The sequence below is a fragment of the Hypanus sabinus genome, chromosome 2 (assembly GCF_030144855.1).
Source record: "Hypanus sabinus isolate sHypSab1 chromosome 2, sHypSab1.hap1, whole genome shotgun sequence".
In the NCBI taxonomy this organism is placed as follows: Eukaryota; Metazoa; Chordata; class Chondrichthyes; order Myliobatiformes; family Dasyatidae; genus Hypanus; species Hypanus sabinus.
Genome location: NC_082707.1, coordinates 28,558,849 through 28,578,508, shown reverse-complemented (window position 1 = coordinate 28,578,508; position 19,660 = coordinate 28,558,849). Strand labels below are relative to the sequence as shown.

The 19,660-nt window shown below is 40.1% G+C and overlaps 1 protein-coding gene across 2 annotated transcripts in view; it reads right to left on the bottom strand.

The window, feature by feature from the left end:
- atr (ATR serine/threonine kinase) overlaps positions 1-19,660 on the bottom strand; it is a 140,425-nt gene that overhangs the window by 110,697 nt on the left and 10,068 nt on the right. For both annotated transcript variants that reach the window (XM_059993514.1, XM_059993520.1), the window contains exons 4-7: positions 18,038-18,930; positions 15,096-15,286; positions 12,209-12,400; positions 6,289-6,506 (exon numbers count right to left, since the gene is read on the bottom strand). In XM_059993514.1, the coding sequence (XP_059849497.1) occupies positions 6,289-6,506; positions 12,209-12,400; positions 15,096-15,286; positions 18,038-18,930 (1,494 nt within the window). The remainder of the gene's footprint in view (positions 1-6,288; positions 6,507-12,208; positions 12,401-15,095; positions 15,287-18,037; positions 18,931-19,660) is intronic.

The following is a 19,660-nucleotide window of genomic DNA, read 5'->3' as shown; positions in this document are numbered from 1 at the left end:
AGGAAGTGTGCCAATACAACGTTACACACTCGGAGCATGGCTTAATTCCATTCCCATCAGACGCCCTGTGTGTCTTGTTTGTAATACTGTACTATCTAATGAAACCATAAAACCACCAAGATTGCAGGTGCACTTGTGTTAAAGGCTACTTCTGGCATTACTCACTTCCAGAAGATGAAAGAAGCATTTGAAAAGTGTTGCACACCCGAGTCATTTGCCAAGAAAGCTAAAAAATGACCCTGAGAGTGGTCTCATTGCTCCTTACAACATTTCCAAAATGAAAGCAGAGTGTGGAAAATCTCATACAATTGGTGAAAGATTAATAATGCCTGCTGTATGAAAAGTGCTCACCACTGTTCTCAAAATTGATACCAGTATTTTAAAATCAATTCCTCTGAGTATTAACTCTGTAGCTTGTCACATTGACGAAATGGGTGAAGGCAAGGAGTATCAAATATGCAGAGTTATAAAAACATAACTTGGAATACAACTGGATGAGTCAACTGTGAGAGATGAAACATTGCTAACAGCAAATGTGTACGGTTTATAAAAAATGTAAACATTTACTCTTTTGTAAACAGTTAAAAACAAATATCAATGGAGAATCAATCTACTACGAGCTCAAAATGTATATTAAGAATGAAAGTATTCTAATTAGGAACATGATTTTTTGTGCAACAGGTTGACCACCATTTATGACAGGTCACCATCTGGTTTAGTGGCACTTTTGAAAAAAGGAATTCCAAATCTGTTTGCAATCCATTGTTAACATCTCACAGACAAAAACCTCAGCCAATGACTTTTTTCAAGCATGACTCTTGTAATATCTGCTATCAACAAAATTAAAGCTCATGCGTTAATTAGCAGAACATTTCACCAGTTATGCCAAGATAACAGAGTTTAAATGTTTGCTTCTTCACACTGAAGTGCATTAACTGTCAAAAGGCTGCTGCTTAAAGCATTTCTTTGATTTTTTGAAACTGGTTGAAAGTCGACAAGAGCTTGGGAAACCAGATTGAACTGCTACGTGGAGATGTGGCATACTTAGTTGATCTGTATAACAAAATTAACATTCTAAACATGAAACTGCAGGGTGAGAATTTCAATTTCATCCAGGCAAAAAGTGCAGTGTCCACTTTTATCAGAAAATTTGAAATATACAATCAAAACATTTGGAGAAGAATATTCTCACAGTTTCCCTGCATGGAAGGTTTGGCACTCTCTTTTGCAGATGGTGATTTGCAAGAGTACTACTTACACCTACAGTCACTGAAGAAGGATTTTCAAAATTAATTCAAGGATTTGAACGATGGAAATTTCGAACTGGGTAATTAATCCATTTCTTTCAAAGGTGAAAGAATGGAAGAGAGTTTGCAAGAAGAAATGATCAAAAGTCAGAATGATGAAGAAGCAAAAATGCTTTTCAAAAATGTCAGCTTTTGTGGTACATAGCTACACTGTCATACAAATTTTCTTGGTCTTTGGAGAAGAGTCAAACTGCTCCTTGTTGCACTTCCATCCTCCAACCTTCAGTGCAGTGAACCACATACTCAGAAAAAACAGTAACCGCTTGGATGTTGTTACATGTCGGGACTTGAGACTTTTGCAGTCACAACTTGAAGCAGAAATTTCAACTCCTGTGAAAAAACCATCAAGCCCAAGGACCACATTGATATTGAAGCTGCTATACAGCACATAGGTACTGTGTAAACCAGGTTTAAAGGTAAATAAAATTTTAAAGCAGAATCATTTTTCTCATGTTGGCATATGGTAGACATGTTTTTACATTATTGGGGCACCAGAAAGTATATTGTGCCCAAGACGGGTGTTGGCAAGTAGGAAAGTATTTTGGAGGGGCGTTGGGCTGAGAACAGTTCAGAAACACTGAGTTAAGGGAAACAATGCTGATATTGGACTATTTAATCATGTGTCTCCAAATACTCTGAAACCTTATCCTTAATAATGGAGTCAAACATTTTCCCAACCAGAACTGCCTATGATATCCTTTCTTCTAACTTCCTCCCCTCTTAAAATGAGTGGAGTGACATTTGCAATTTTCCAGCCCTCCAGAACCAGTCCAGGATCCTGTGATTCTTGAAAGATCATTCCCAATATCTCCACTATCTCTTTAGCTACCTCTGTAGATTATAGAAGTACAGAATACAGAGTGTAGTCCAACTGGTCCAGGTGACTTAGTTACTTTCAGACCTTTCAGCTTCCCAAACACCTTCTACTTAACTACACTTGTTTCTGCCCCGACATTCTCAAATTTCAGGCATATTGCTAATGTCTTTGACAGTGAAAACTGATACAAACTACCTAAGGTCATCAGCTATTTTTTTGTCCCCCATTATTACCTCCTAGGGGTCCGATATCCATTCTTGCCTCTCCCCTACTCTTCATTTTTGCAAAAAAAAACTTTTGGAATCCTCTTTTGATGTTTTTGGCTAGCTTACCTTCAAATTTCACCTCTTCTTATGTATTTTTTTTAGTTCCCTTCTGTTGGTTTCTAAAAACTTTCCAGTCCTCTAACTTCCCACTAATATTTGCTATATTATGTGCCTTCTTTTTCCCTTTTGTACTGTCTCTGATATCCTTTGTCAGCCACGGTTGCCTCATTCTCCCTGCTAATGTCCCCTTCCAATCAACTTTGGCCAGCTCTTCTCTCACACCTTTGCAATTCCCTTTACTCCACTATAATACTGATACATCTCACTTTAGCTTCTCTCTAGACTTTTTAGCCTCTTCAACTGCAGAATGAATTCTACAATATAATCATAGCCTCCTATTGTAAGGTTTCCTTTACCTTAAGCTCCCTGGTCAAATCTGATCCATTACACAATACCCAGTTGAGAATTGCCTTTCCCCTAATGGGCTCAATCTCAAGCTACTCTAAAATATCATCTCAGAGACATTCTACAAATTCCTTCTCTTGTTGCATCAACCTGATTTTCCCAAACTACCATCATACTGAAGGCTACAGTTCGGAGGCCTGTATATAACTCTCATCTGGGTCCTTTTACCCTTGCAGTATCTTAACTGTACCCACAAGTATACTACATCTTTTGATCCTATGTTAACTATTTCTAAGGATTTGATTTCATTTTTTACCAACAGAGCTACCCAATCCCCTACCTATCTGCCTGTCCTTTCAATACAAGGTGTATCCTTGGATGTTAAACTCTCAACTATGGATCTTCTTTCAGCCACAGCTCAATGATTCCCACATATTATACCTGCCAATCTCTAAATGTACTACAAGATCCTCTACCTTATTCTGCATACTGCGTGAAGTCAATTACAACACCTTCAGTCCTGTATTCAGGAATTTGAATTTTCTGTCCCCATGTTACACTTCAACTTGTCCTACTGACTGCAATTTTACCTTATCATCTGTCCTTCCTCACAGTTTCACCACACACTGCATCTTCTTGATATATCAAATGACCAATACTCAGCCCTAGCACTCCAGTTCCCAAACCTCTACCAAATTAGTTTAAACCCTCCCCAATAGCTCTAGCAAACCTGTTCGCAAGGATCCTGGGCCCCCTTATCAGCTGTAACCTGTCCTTTTTCTGCAGGTCATACCTTCCCTAGAAGAGCCCTCGATGATCCAAAAATCTGCCCCCTGCACCAATTCCTCAGCCACACATTCATCTGGCAGACAGAGTCATTCATAGAGAAGTACAGCATTGAAACAGAGCCTTCAGACTGCATGTAAACTGCCTACTCCCAACTACCTGCAATGGGACCAAAGCCCATCATATCACAACGATCCATGTACCTATCCAAACTTCTCTTAAATGTTCAAATTGAGCTTGCATGTACCACTTGTGCTGATAGCTCATTCCACACTCTCACAACCCTCTGAGTGAAGAAGTTTCTCCTCATGTTCTCTTAAACATTTTACCTTTCACCCTTAACCCATAACCTCTGGTTGTAGTTCCACTCAACCTCAGTGCAAAAAGCCTGCTTGCATTTACCCTAACTATCATAATTTTGTATACCTATATCACATCTCCTTTCAATCTTCTACGTTCTAAAGTATAAAGTCCTAACCTATTCAATCTTTCCTCATAACTCTGGTCCTGCAGACCCGGTAACATCCTTGTAAATTTTCTCTGCACTCTTTCAACCTTGCTTACATCTTTCCTGTAGGTAGGTGACCAAGACTGCACACAATACTCCAAATTAGACCTCACAAATGTCTTCTGCAACTTCAACATAACAGACCATCTGCTGTACTCAATACTTTGATTTATGAAAGCCAATATGCCAAAAACTTTCTTAATGACCCTATCTACCAGTGACACCATTTTCCATGAACTATAGACCTGTATCCCCTTTGTTCTACCACACACCTCAGTGCCCTACCGTTCACTGTGTAAGACTTCCCCTGGTCGGTCCTCCCAAAGTGGAAAACTTCATACTTGTCTGCAATAAATTCCATCTCCCATTTTTCAGACCATTTTTCCAGCTGATGTAGATCCCTCTGCAAGCCAAGAGTCTTTCTCACTGTCCACTACACCCCAAATCTTGGTGTCATCTACAACCTTCCTAGTCAACCACATTATCCTACTATCCAGATCCTACTGTTCTTAGCTTCACCAGCACATGACACAAGCAGCAATCCAGAGATTACTACCCTGGAGATTTTGCTTTTCAACTTTCTACTTAACTCCCTATATCTTCTCTTCAGCACAACCTCCCTTTTCCATCCCGTATCATTGGTACCAAAATATACCACAAATTCTAGCCACTCACCCTTCCCCTTTAGAATGCTGTTGACCTGATCCGAGACATCCCTAGCCCTGGAATCTGGGAGGCAAAATACCATCCAGGTTTCTTTTTCATGACCACAGAATCTCCTGTCTCTCTGCCAGAGACCTGCTCACTATGGCTTCTCCCTGGTAGGTCTCTCAATCACGCCCCCCCCGCCCCCCGCCCAAACAGCAGTATCCAAAATGGTATACTTATTATTGAGGGTACCCTGCACTAGCTAACTATTCCCTTTCCCTTCCTGACAATCACCCAGGGACCTGCCTCCTGCAACTTAGGGGTGACTACCTGCCTGTAGCTTCTATCCATCAGCTCCTCATTCTCCTGAAGGCCATGGAGCTGCAGCTCGATGCAATTCATACAGATGTAGTTATCAGAGAGACTGAAAGTCTCCTAGAGTTCCTACATCTCACACAAAGACCATACCACTAACTGGATCCACTCTCAGCGCACTAGACAAAAAATGAAAATGTACTTGGAACCTCTGCTTGTGCTTGCCCAAGCCTGTTAAAGCTAAAAGCAAGAACGTAATGCTGATGCTTTGTAAGGCATTGGTCAGACCATATTTGGAGTATTGAGGGCAGTTTTGTGCCACTTATCTAAGAAGACGTGCTGGCAATGGAGCGGGTCCAGAGGAGGCTCACAAGATGTATTCCGGGAATATAAGGGTTAACGTGTGAGTTGTATTTGATGGTTCTGGGACTGTATTCGCTGGAGTTTAGAAGAATGAAGGGAATCTCATTGAAACCTATCAAATAAAGAACCTAGATAGACTGGACGTGGAAAGGATGTTTTTAATGAGGTGGAATCTAGGACGAGAAGGCACAGCCTCAGAATAGAGAGATGTCCCTTTAGAATAAAGGGAGCATTTCTTGAGCCAGAGGGTGGTGAATCTGTAGAACTCATTGCCACAGATGGATGTAGAGGCTAAATCATTGGGGATATTTAAAGCGTTGAGGTTGATAGATCCTTAATTAGTGAGGGCATCAAAGTAAGGTTATGGGGGAAAGTTTGGCAAATGGGGCTGAGAGGGATAATAAATCACCAACAATGAAGTAGCAGAAGAGAGTTGGAGGGCCAAATGACCTAATTGTGTTCCTATGTCTGTCTTATCGTCTTAAATATTCCGAGAACAACGCAATGACAAATTTTCACTTGTTGGCAATCAACATGTATTCACTTTGCACCAAGTCGGAGAATGATTATTGTCTTCTATGCACTATAGCTGGGCCCACTTGTGCCTATGCATCCACAACTCTCAACCCCTCTCTTGACAGTTATGCACTTTCCTTTCATACTCAGATCCAACTCTCATTTGAGTTTATATTGGACTCTGCCTTTAGAGCTATACTTAGCAACTCATTCAAAACACGTACTATTTGCAATTTTTCTCATGTCATTGTTGATTCTTCTGCCAATCATCTTCTTACAAAAACAATGTAAAAAAGTTATACTTTAAATTAATACGTATTACAATAAAATTCTTGCTTCACTCCAAGCACCACGTACCTTGCAAGTAGATTATAGCATCAATTATTTTGATTAATCTATCAACCAAATGTTGCATCTCTTCATTATTTGAAGCACTGTTCAGTTGCTTCCTTCCATATTCCAGGACCTCGGTAAACATTTCAACACGTATCCAAATTAATTGTGTTTTGATTGATGGAATTTCTGTAGGATTTTGTGTCTCTTCCATGGGAAAGTCATTTGTTTTGATTTTGTTACTGAACAGAAAACAATATGTTATTTCTTCTGAAGGGAATCCAAATTCCAAAGTAGAATTTCATTTTTTGGGAAGGATGATGGAATTGAATACACCATGCTTCCTGAATTTAAGCATCATCCAGTCTAAAGCACATCGAACATAAATCACTTAGTTATTGAACATAGCACAGCACAGAAATGGGCCCTTCGGCCCATCTAATACATGCGAAGACCATTTAAACTGCCTATTCCCATCGACCTGCACCTGGACCATAGCCCTCCATACTCCTACTATCCATGTGTCTATCCAAACTTCTTTAAAATATTGAAATCGAACTCATATGTACCAATTGCGTGCCAATCCTTCCACACGCTCATGACCCTCTGAGTGAAGAAGTTTCCCCTCATGTTCCCGATAAATTTTTTACCTTTCACCTTTAATCCATGACCTTTGGTTGCAGTCCCACCCAACCTCAGTGGAAAAAGCCTGCTTGCATTAATCTTATCTATACCTCTAATTTTTTTTCTTTGTTTTTATTAAAAAGGGAAATTTGAACTCCTCAAAGTTTCAAAATGCATTTATTATCAAAGGATGTATAAATTATACAACTTTGAGATTTGTTTGCTTACAAGCAGTTGTAAAGCAAGGAACCTGTGTCACGTACCCCGTGACCGGGTTACCAAACCAGCAGAAATGGAACGATACGTTGGAGTCTGGTGGTACTGTAACTAAAGGTGTTTATTAGTAAACTGTAATACCGTATAAATATAGATACAAAAAAGGTTAGCAATGATATATACAGAAGTGTGGAAATAGGAATCAAAACCAAGCTCTATCGAAGTCTAGGGGTAAATGAATAGTCTTATTATGGCGCAGAGTTCAGTTCACTTAGTTTAGTTTAAATCGAGGTAGTTGCAGTTGTACCGTTGGAGAGAGAGAGAGAGAGAGAGAGCAAGACGTGAGCAGTTGCAGCAGGCAAACCTTCCGTTGTCTTCTTGTCCTGTTGTGGTCACCGACTGCGACCCCTCCGTAGCAGGCCAGACCGCTCTTCAGTGGTGAGCCTGTCACCCAGGTGAGGGTGGACACACACACAAGCCCCCACCGGCCTGCCTTCTCACTCTGTGAGCCTCTGATCGATTCCCCCGAATCGATCCTCCAAGCACCCACCTTCCTGTGGATGCCCAGTGCTCTTTCAGTATCCTGTGGCATGCCTCCCTGTGTCTCAGCAGACCTGCCTTTTAACTCCCCTGCCGGGGTACCAGCCATCCATCACATGTCCATCACCTGACACCGCCTTGCTGTCTCAGCAAGAATCTTACAAGCAGGCAAAAGTGTCCTTGGAGCAAAAATAAACAATTATCGAAGAAGCCATAACACTAAATCATTCTTTCTCTCTCTCATTATCAGCACCTGCAGCAGGATTCCTCCCCCATCTTCTTCTCTCTCTCTCTCATTAGCAGCATAGTTCGCATGGACCCAATCTCTGCCTGGTTTGCTCATCACACATCACATCTGAAAGAAAATTTTAAAAATAAGACCAACCCCCCCCCCGCCCCCAAAAAGAAAGGAAAAAAGGCGAGTAACAACAACAGCATTCTGAACCAAATTGAGTCCTAGATCCAAATTCCTGGAGCAGCCCAGTGTCGGCCCAAAGACTCAGTATTCGGTTCATCATATTAGTGGGGCAAATCGCCGCAAAGTTCAGACATGAAGCGCTGCAGCCGGGGGCAATCTCACAGCCTTAGCATCGCAGAGAGAGAAGACTATCTGGGCTGGCATTTAAATTGTCCAAACCTCGTACCAGGACACGGGCCCTGCCACCGGCAAATCACTCCAGGCTATTTTGTTGCCGAAGAAACTGTTCTCAATCTCTCCAAATCAGCTCAGCATTTACAGTGATCCACCCTCGTACCCGGGTTAGTTGGATGAGCATCAGAACTCATCTGTTCTGTCTTCTCAACTCTGAATCGTTCACTACAACCAGCACGGCTCTAAATCCAAGTGTGTCGATTTTGCAGCACACCAGCAGGGCACATCCCTTTGCCTTCACCTCACTTCTTCATTGCTAGCAGTGATCGTTTACCACAAATAAAAACACAAAATGCTGCCAGAACTCAGCAGGCCAGACAGCATCTATGGGAGGAGGTAGTGACGATGTTTCGGGCCGAAACCCTTCATCAGGAGCGAAGTAACATGGGATGGTCGAGGGGGGATAAGAAGTGGGGGGAGGGATGAAGTAGAGAGCTGGAGGGAAATGGGCTAGGGCAGGGGTCAGCAACCTTTACCACTGAAAGAGCCACTTGGACCCGTTTCCCACAGAAAAGAAAACACTGGGAGCCGCAAAACCCGTTTGACATTTAAAATGAAATAACACTGCATACAACGTTTTGTTTTGCCTTTATGCTATGTATAAACAAACTATAATGTGTTGCATTTATGAAATTGATGAACTCCTGCAGAGAAAACGAAATTACATTTCTGCATGCAACAAAAACATTTTGAACTCCGAAGAAAAGACGTTGGGTTGAAGGTTACTTTTAAGTAAAATACTCAACGTCTATTTGAGTCCTTCTTGTATTTATGAAAAACACCAAACTTAAATTTGCCGCCAGCAGCAAACCAAAAATAACGTCAGCCAGCTGTCAACCTGAAAAATAAAAGGACTATTTCACTGAACAATGAAAACATATGAATATACGTAAAATAATAGGCAATTAAAATATTTATCATACTTGGTCAGGTTGACTCACACCTGACAATGCAGTCGTATTCACTAGGGATGGATCGATGCTTAGGGGAGTGACCGGGAAGGATAATGTGTTTTTTCCTCTCTGAACTCACAGAAGCGTTTCCCAAACGATGTTTGCATTGCGATAATTGCAGAATGTAAATACTCCAAATTTATCATGTCATGACCTTGTTTGAACTCTCTCAAATTGGGGAAGTGAGACAATGTGCCTTTCTGTAAATCTCTGGCAAGCACTGTCAACTTGCGCTCGAATGCCAAAACATCCTCCAACATGTGCAGGGCTGTACGTCCTTACCCCTGAAGAGCTGTGTTCAGCGTGTTCAGGTGCGCTGTCATGTCTACCATGAAGTGTAGCTTTTCCAGCCACTCTGGCTGTACCAGCTCAGGAAAGTTGAGCCCTTTGCTGCCCAGGAAAGTTTTCACTTCTTCCAGACACGCGACAAAGCGTTTCAGCACCTCCCCCCTGGACAACCATCAGACTTTGTTGTGCAGCAGGAGATCAGAATATGCAATTTCCAGCTCGTCCAGTAACAAACGGAATTGACGGTGATTTAAACTTTTTGCCATTATTTTATTGACAATCTGAATGACAACATCCATTACTTCTGTGCATTCCGGAGGAAATGTTTGAGCGCACAGTGCCTCTTGGTGCAAGATGCAGTGAAAAGTCAGCAGCTTTCTGTCCAGCGACTTCTGCAGTAAAGCCACAATTCCCTTGTGCGTTCCCGTCATATTCGGTGCCCCCATCAGTAGCTACTGACACCAGATGGGTGGTCTTTATTCCTTTGGCTCTTAAACAATTCAAGACAGCCTCACAGATGTCCTCCCCCCGTGTTTGGTCTTTTAGAGGTATCAACTCAATCAGTTCTTCCTGTGGCCCGGCAGAGTTTACATACCGGCAGAACAACGCTATTTGTTCAATATCACCTTTGTCTTTAGACTCGTCACAGGCAATCGAGTAGGCCACAGCTGAATTGATGTCTTTAATTTGCTGTCTTGTGATGTCTTCTGCCATTTTTATGGTTCTGTCTTTGACAGTCTTTGCAGAGAGGGGCATATCCCTGATTTTCTGCACAATTTCACTCTTGTTTTTAAAGTCCGTGAATAGATGTTCTGAAATCTTAATGAAAGATTCTTTTATATATTCACCATCTGTAAACTGCTTCCCGTGCCTAACTATTTCCTGAGCGGCAATATAACTGGCGTATGTCGTTGATTTTCCAGACTTCATCCATTTCTGGAAATGATTTTTGCTCAGATCAACCTTCCGCATCAGTTCCGAAACGGCTTTTTTTCTCTCATCTCCATCCGGATATTTTTGAGCAAAGGCTGCGTGTTTATTCTGGAAATGCCTTGCGACATTTGACTTTTTGTTGTTTGCTAGTTTCTCATTGCATATTAAGCATACCGGTAAACCAGTCTCGTCAACAGTGAAAGCAAATGAATCTGTCGACGTATCATTAAACGTTCTGTTTTCTTCAGTCACTTTTCTTTTTTTAGAATTCTCCATAGTTGGCTTACCTTGGATCAAAAAATTAAAGAAATCGCGCACTGGCGGGTGTCAGGTATTGGCAGTGGTGACGTATATTAATAGCGATAAAAACACGTTGTAGCGGTGTGCTCACGCAGTCAGTAAACTGCAGTCGAATAACTTTATTCGAACTAAACAGCCTTGCTTTTAAGCCTCCCTCAACCCAGCCCCCATGGACGCAGATGCTGCAAAAGACGGGTACTCACAAACCCCCGTAGGCTATCTCCCTTAGCCGGAATGCTGGCTAATTGTGAGGAAATGTGTCGCCACACTTAGATTGTACAAGATCACCATAATCTTCAAATTTAGAATTACATTTCAAAAGCTAACAAACTAACATAAAATACATTTTAATTAAATACTGACCAATTATTTCCCAAAGCCACAGGGAGCCGCAGCACAGAGGTGAAAGAGCCACAAATGGCTCGGGAGCCGCAGGTTGCCGACCCCCGGGCTAGGGGGAAGGTGGAGAATTATGGGAAATAAAAGAGAAAGAAAGGCTGGGGGGAGATTATAGTGAGGGGGGAAAAGGAGAGAGAAAGAGAACCAGACTAAAATTATAGATAGGGATGGGGTAAGGGGGGGGGCAGGGGTATCAACGGAGGTCTGTGAGTTGAATGTTCATGCCGGCAGGTAGGAGGCCACCTAGGCGGGAGATAAGGTATTGCTCCATTGACCTGCATGTGGCCTCATCTTGACAGTAGAGGAGGCCATGGACAGACATATCGGAGTGGGAGTGGTCTGTGGAATTGAAGTGTGTGGCCACAGGGAGATCCCACCACTGCTGGAGAACTGAGTGCCGGTGTTCGGCGAAACAGTCTCCCAGTCTGCAGCGGGTCTCTCCAATCTATAAATGGTCACATCGGGAGCACCAGATACAGTATATCACCCCAATTGACTCGCAGGTGAAGTGGTGCCTTACCTGAAAGGACTGTCTGAGGCCTAGAATGGTGGTGAGGGAAGAAGTGTGGGGGCAGGTGTAGCACTTCTTCCATTTGCAGGGATAAGTTTACCGCAATTTGCTTCAAAAAAAATGTTATTACTTTTGCTTTCAAATTCCTTTGCTTTCAAACTACCAGGGAATTGTCACATGTCTTCTGCAACACCATCTTAAATTGCAAGTTTTTAATGCTTTTAATAATAGGATTGTTGTGAAAAAAACAAGTAATTCCTTGAAAAGTTATTCTTTTGATATATTAATTTTGCTTCTACGACCAAACAGTGAATGCACTCAACTCTATACAAAGATATTTCATATAAAGCATCTTCAAGCCCTGAGCTAAATAGTATAACCTAAACTAATGATCAGCTTTTACTGAGCATCCATTTTTGTACAAATTCTCATCAATCTTCAATTTTTCCCACTTCCAATGTTTAGTATACAATCAAAACACAAAGAAAAAGATCTATTTATAATAAATTTAAAAATCATAAATTGTACCTATTAGTAATTCCTTTGTCACAGAATGCTGTACACAGAGCTGCCAAACGAAATAAAACCACAATACCCTCCAACAGAGGTAAAGTTTCCTTGTGCGACTCAGCCTTGTCCAATGAATTGATCAATGCTCTCAGTCTTTCATATACATCCCACCACAATCTACTTTTCAATTTCATTTCCACTTGTCCACATCTGCAAGCAATGAACAAACATGCATCAACAAATTTCATAGGAAAATGTATTTAAAAAATTCTAGAAAACAATGACATAAAGTATACAATGCATTTACAAGGAAAAATTTATACAATTTATAACATTGATCAAGTATTCAGAGTGAGGGACTCTGACATCCAGTTTCAGCGCAAGTAGTTACTCTCTTGGCATAAAAGATTAATTAACAATAAGGAGAGTCAAAATAAGTTGTACCAGCTTGTTCTTTTCAGATTTAGTTTCATTGGTCAAAGCATGGAACAGCACGTGATCATGCTCAAACTACAGAATAAGGCTCAAGCTAAGAGCACTGTGCATGAATATACATTACAGGAAGGGTACTGTAGAGGGTGCAGAGATTTACCAGATGTTGCTGGGGTTGGAGGATTCTTGCTAAAAGGACAGTGGCTCAACTGGGTTATTTTCTTTGTAAAAAAGGTTAAAAGGACATGTAAAATTATGGGAAACCTGGAGAAGATGGAGAAAGACCCTTTATTCCTTAACTGAGAGATCAATAATGAGGAGATGCAAATTTAAATTGTTTAAAAAATTTGAGAGAAATACCTGAATAATTTATTTCACTCATTGGAAAACGTGGGTGAGAGATTGGAAACTCATCACTTGGTAAATGGATAATTGAAAAAAAATTACATACAAAAATCTAGTAAATGGTACTAACCAATTAAGGAATAAAGGGAAACAGAAAGTCTGCAGAGAGACTTTGATAGTTTAGGGGAATGGGCAAATGAAATACAATGTTGGAAAGTGTATGGTCATGCACTTTGGTAGAAGAAATAAACAGGCAAACTATTATTTAAATGGGGAGAGAATTCAAAATGCAGAGATGCAAAGGGACTTGGGAGTCTTTGTGCAGGATACCCTAAAGGTTAACCTCCAGATTGAATTGGTGGTGAAGAAGGCAAATGCAATGTTGGCATTCATTTCTAGAGATATAGAATATAAGAGCAGGGATGTGATGTTGAGGCTCTATAAGGCACTCATGAGACCACACTTGGAGTATTGTGTACAGTTTTGGGCTGCTTATTTTAGAAAGGATATACTGACATTGGAAGGGGTTCAGAGAAGATTCATGAGAATGATTCCAGGAATGAAAGGGTTACTGTATGAGGAATGTCTGGTAGCTCTTGGGCTGTATTCCATGAAGTTCAGGAGAATGAGGGGGGGGATCTCATAGAATCATTCCAAATGTTAAAAGGCCTGAACAGATTGGATATGGCAAAGTTATTTCCCATGGTAGGGGGAGTCTAGGACAAGAGGGCACTACTTCAGGATTGAAGGACGTCCATTTAGAACAGAGTGTGGAGAAATTACTTTCGTTAGAGGGCAATAAATCTGTGGAATTTGGTGCCACGAGTGGCTGTGGAGGCCAAGTCATTGGGTGCATTTAAGGCAGAGATAGATTGGTTCTTGATTAGCCAGGGCATCAAGGGGTATGGAAAGAAGGCAAGGGAGTGGGGACGACTGGAAGAATTGGATCAGCCCATGACTGAATGGCAGAGCAGACTCGATGGGACGAATTGCCTACTTCTGCTCCTATACCTTATGGTCTTATTAGGCATCAACGGTTAAACTGCTTCCTGTACAACAGATTTTAAAAGCTGCTCTTAGAGATTTTAGAATCTGGGTTGCCAAAAGGTTCAAACAAAAGCTATCAATGAGTTTAGATATCACTTCTCTGAAAATGTAGGACTCTCTTGATTATGGGTGACCCAACTTATGGAAATCCAACTTTACACCAGTTTTCCTTTGCATTTTTAAAAAGTTTTCAAAATACTAATAACAACAAGGTGTTTTGAAGTCATCAGTAATGACTAAAGAGCAAACACGAGGAAATCTGCAGATGCTGGAAATTCAAACAACAACACGCACAAAAATTGCTGGCGGAACACAGCAGGCCAGGCAGCATCTATAGGGAGAAGCACTGTTGACGTTTCGGGCCGAGACCCTTCGCCAGGACTAGACAGCGAAACGGCCTGAAACGTCGACAGCGCTTCTCCCTATAGATGCTGCCTGGCCTGCTGTGTTCCACCAGCATTTTCTACTAATGACTAAATATAGTATATATCAGAATCAAAATCAGGTTGTTATGACTGACTATGGACGTGAACTTTGTTGTAACGTTAATGTCATTAGTTAAACATACAGCTGTCTAATCCTGTACGTAGATACTGTAATTGCCTTTCACAAGTTTTAGTTGACACCATTTATTTTACTGAAGCGAGATCACCCATATTCTTATGAACTCTATTAGCAGGATTTCAGCAGTTGAAGTTCAAAGCATATTTATTACCGAAGTATGTATACCTCGAGATTCGTCTTCTCACAGGCAGCCCACAAAACAAAGAAACCCATTCAAACACCCCCACACAATGTCCACCAATGTGCAAAATAAAATAAATTGTGCTCACAATTTAAAAAAAAACAAATAAATAATACACAGAATATGAACCAAAGAATTGCCAAAAGTGAGTCCACAACCACAGAACCAGTGCAGCGCTGCAGTCGGTCCAGGAGGCCGGTGGCTGCAGCCAACAGCCACAGAACCAGTTCAGTGCTGATATTCATCTTCATTTGTGCAGGTTTGAATATTTATAGCTTGGCAAGACAAAATGGAATGATTAAATGCAAATAGATTTTAAATAGGCATAGTTCATACTCAGCCAGCAGGACTGGATTTAGTGAGCTTTGTCCTGTAAAACTCAAGCGTGGCCGCTTCTCTGGAACTTCATCAACATTTCTTTCTCCACCTGTTTCAGGAATCTCTGTTGATGATGTCCGATTACGTGCAGCCTGCATGACACTGACTCCTTCTGCTTTCATTGCTATGTACAAGCAACTTAACAAATACTGTAACACAATGCAAAAAGTTACATGAAATAACTAAGAGCCCTGAATAAAGAGAGCTGCACACTTCACTATAGTAATCATCACACTAGTGACATTTTATGTTTGATGGGAAAAGGTCAGAAAATTTAAGACTATATTCATAGCAGTTTAAAAGGACAGGTAAAGTTATTGAGACACATAAGACAGCCTCGGATGTGATGGCTGTTCACTGCAAACAACGCTTTTCACTGTTATATTTTGACGTACACACGACAAGTGCACTAGAATTGTAATTCTGGCTTGCAGAACAAAATATTGAGAGGATGTTTCCTCTAGCAGATGAATCTATAACTAGCAGGGATAGCTTCAAGTGGAGACAAGAACTTGTTCACTGAGACAAAGTGAATCTTCTGAATTCTCAACCTCAAAGTGCCGTGGATATTGTATATATACAAAGCTAACGTTAATAAATATATCCAAAGTTAAGAAAAACAGATTTTTGGCCTTTAGGGAAATCAAAGCTTTTGATGACCAGGCAAGGAGCAGTAGCTGAGGCTAAGCAGGAGATTAATCTTGAACTTATTCAATAGCAAAACTAGGTGACCCACTCCATCTTCTCTTCATTAAGTTTTAAAATTAAAATTAAAGATATAATGCTTAATTATTTCACACAATGCCTCGGGTTTAATACCTGGTGCTAGTGTGTGGCAATGCATCATGCTCTGGGCTGTAGTAATGCATAAGTTTACCATTATAACAGCTGAACTAAACTCAACTAAAACATCAGGGAAAGCCAAGTAAAAATAGTCAGTCACCACGGAAGCATGAAGCAGAAACTGAGCTAAGAATTACCACTTTCAGTAATCAGTTCCTTTCAGCTGATTACCAGTTTTGAAGATAGGGAATGATAATGCAATGAAAGGTAAAACTGGCTTACTGCCCAAAAAAAATCTTGTCTAATGCACTGACTCAATTTCTGTTCATTCAACTTACTATCATGGATTACTTAATGAGGCAACTGATTCAACAGTTGTCTCTTCAGCCTATCAACAGAAATTATTTAGTTATTACTTATCAGACTCTGGGGCAAGTACAAGGCTTCTCTGAGCTACAGATGAACTGCCTTACAGAAATGCAACTTTAAGCCAACTCGCCCATCTATTTTTAAAATACTCTCATGATAATAAAAAAAAGTTTCATTGGATTCTTAATGACAGCATATATTCCATTAGTTTAATTATGAGTTGTACTGAGGTGATTTTTGAATGAAATAAAACAATTATGGCCAGTGTATATAGAGCAAAGCAACTGGGATAACTATGAAAACAGGGTATTTCATTTACAGATAAGAAACAGAATCTTTAAATAACCTGTCAAATGGCAGCAATGATTTAGCAAGAATCTATAAAAGAACAAAACTTAGTTGTTCCCTGTACTCAGAAATGCACACACCCTTTTGTTTTAATGGATGTTTGAATCACAACTTACTTTTTCCATGGGTAAATAAATACTTTATAATCAAATTCTGAAAGAATGAAAATCTAAACACAAAATTGTTACATGTCAGAAATGATTCCTGGCAACAATGACGATTTTTAAATACTAAAACTTTAATTAAACCAGGTATGGCAACGCCAACTTTTTCTGCAATGTTCAGTGACTAACTTGTATGTAAAACTGCCAACATCATCCTCTTATATGGATTTGAATGGAGTGCACTGGAAAAGTATCAATTTATAGAAGTCTGTGAATTAAATTTTTGAACAGTGACTTCCAGATTTCTAGGTTTAACTAGCAATAAGCAGACCCTAGAAGTTGCTTTGATAGAACCAATAAACAGTGAGCACAATGAACTTCACTTAAAATCAAGGTGAGTAATTCATCATCTGTGAATTGCTTTGAGATACTTGACACATGATAAAAGTTATCTCAATATTAAAATATTATAACTCAAATGCTCCATTCAAACACTGAATGTCCAATTCTTGTCCCCGTGCAAGATAATAGTGGGTAACTCCCGTATTGACTGCAATGGTTGTGTGAATAGTTCTTAAACTACTAGAAAGATCAATTGCTCCAATAAAAACTCAAAAAGATGTAAGTAATGATGATTAACTAGATCTTTTAAAGTGCAATGTTATGGCAAAGACAGCCTTACCTTTATACAAAACTTGTCTCGGAAAAGCACATAACATATAATGGAGAGTTTGCTAATTCTCATTAGGAATGCTGGGAAATTTGTACATGGGGATGAATTCTGTCAAATATGCACATGAATACAATTGGATCTGATAGGTGGGCTGATAGCTGTGCAAATATGAACAAAACTGTGAATATGAGCGAAACACATTTGAAGATCTTACAAACAGCAATAAAGACATTAATTTTTTGAATTGTTGGTTGGAATGGAAAGTTGCTAGTGCAATAGGATAACGCTCCAATCATTGTGCTACAGTACATATTGTATAATTAGACTGAAAAGGATAGATAGATGTTGACTGGATCTATTTCAACATCTCATCTGAATAGCAGCACCTCTGATACTGCTACTCTGTATATCCAGTTCTTCAATATATCTGTATTCAAAATACCTTAATCTCTGTCAAGGACATGGGATGGAGAGCAATCTTTTTATGTCTTGTACTTCAAGTGACAGACTACATGAAGTCCTTGACAAACAACTGTAAGTAAATCATTTTCACCTTCCTGACCATGTGAGATATATGGTTGAAATAAAAAAAGTAAGAATACACACGGATTAAGACAAAATACCTGTTGGTTCTGCTGTATTCCTATCATTTCAGTTACAGCTCTGCAAATCACATGCATACGGTGTTTCTGTATTGGGTCCGCACAAATAACTCCTGAAGGTCTAAACGTCAAAAAATGTTGCAATATGTGACATAAAGCTGATCTTAATTTATCAGATTCAATTTGTTTCATCAGTCCGTCTCCTATCAAAGTACTTAATTTATCCATTAGCCTGTTCAGGTAAAATGGTTCTATCACACATGCACTTGCAAGGTGTTCAGCATTGATGGGAAAAAGTGCTCTGACCAATCCTGCAAATGGCTCCTCATACAATTCTAGTTCATCTCTGTTGGCCCTCTTAAATAATAGCAAAAGATCAATAAAATGAGTAAAAAACATATTTGTCAATTCTTCTGGTGGTGGTCCTCCAAGGTTTGTTAACTTTGAAAACAGGGTTAACACAATACTCTTTATCTTGGGGCTGCCATGTTCTAAAAGGGAGCAGCCTATTTCCCATAAAATGAGTCGTTGTCGCCTACAAAACATGCTGGAAAGAATCGCAGATAGTATTCTCAGTAATATGATCTCCAATAACTCTACTTGTAACACAGAGTTCAGTAGAAAAGGTGCAGGAGTTAAATATCCTGGATTCTCTGTCACAGCCACAATAAAACGATTAACTGTGAATGGCCACAAGGATGATTCCGGCATCACTATATTCTTCTCTGTCAGACAGATTAAATCTTGAAAGAGGCCAAGCACTTCCTTTGTTTGTACTCCAAATATGAAGGGATTCTTGTTCTTAAACAGCCATAACAAAGAAATTATAATTTTTGCAATACAGTTTTGCAGTGCCTGGCAGTTCTGGGCTGCAGCAATCCGAAGAAGCCTTGTTATGATCCAGTTACTGAAATCTTTAAAAACAAATAGATACAATCAGATTAAATAGCACAAATAAAAGCAAACAGAAACTTTGTCTTAATTATGGAACTTCACATTTAGTCCAGATTCAGGCTACATCCAAAAAAGTCAGTGCCTCCACCACAGCATAAACATTATGCTGACAAGTGAAATTATTTGGGACTTGTTCAAGAAGAGCATACTGGCCAAGATAGAGTGGTTAAGCTGAATCCTGTGTAACTGGATTCATTAATTATTGGATAGGATTAAATCAATGCAACTACAACCAGAGTAAAAATATGAATACAGTCGGCCCTCCTTATCCGCCATTTCCACATGCGCGGATTCAACCAATGACCAATGGCGTTTCACCTCTTTCCGATCACCTTATTACTTCCACCTTATTTTCAATTGTGATCGTGATTATTTTCGTGAACAGAAACATTGTGGATTCAGAGCTGCACCAGATCTTAATGTCCACCGCACTGAGACAAGTTAAATAAAGTCTGGGATTCCACTGAGTTCTAAACACCACTGCACTGAGACAGGTTAAATAAGGGACTTGAGCATCCGAGATTTTTGGTATCCACGGGGGGTCCCGGAACCAATCCCCCGTGGATAAAGAGGGCCGACTGTATATGCTTTCTAGTTTTTTGTTATAATTTATAATAATCATCTTAATGTTCAGAGTTCCTTAAGATATAGGAAGTCATCCTGCCACACAGTCCATGCTGCCTCAGAGAA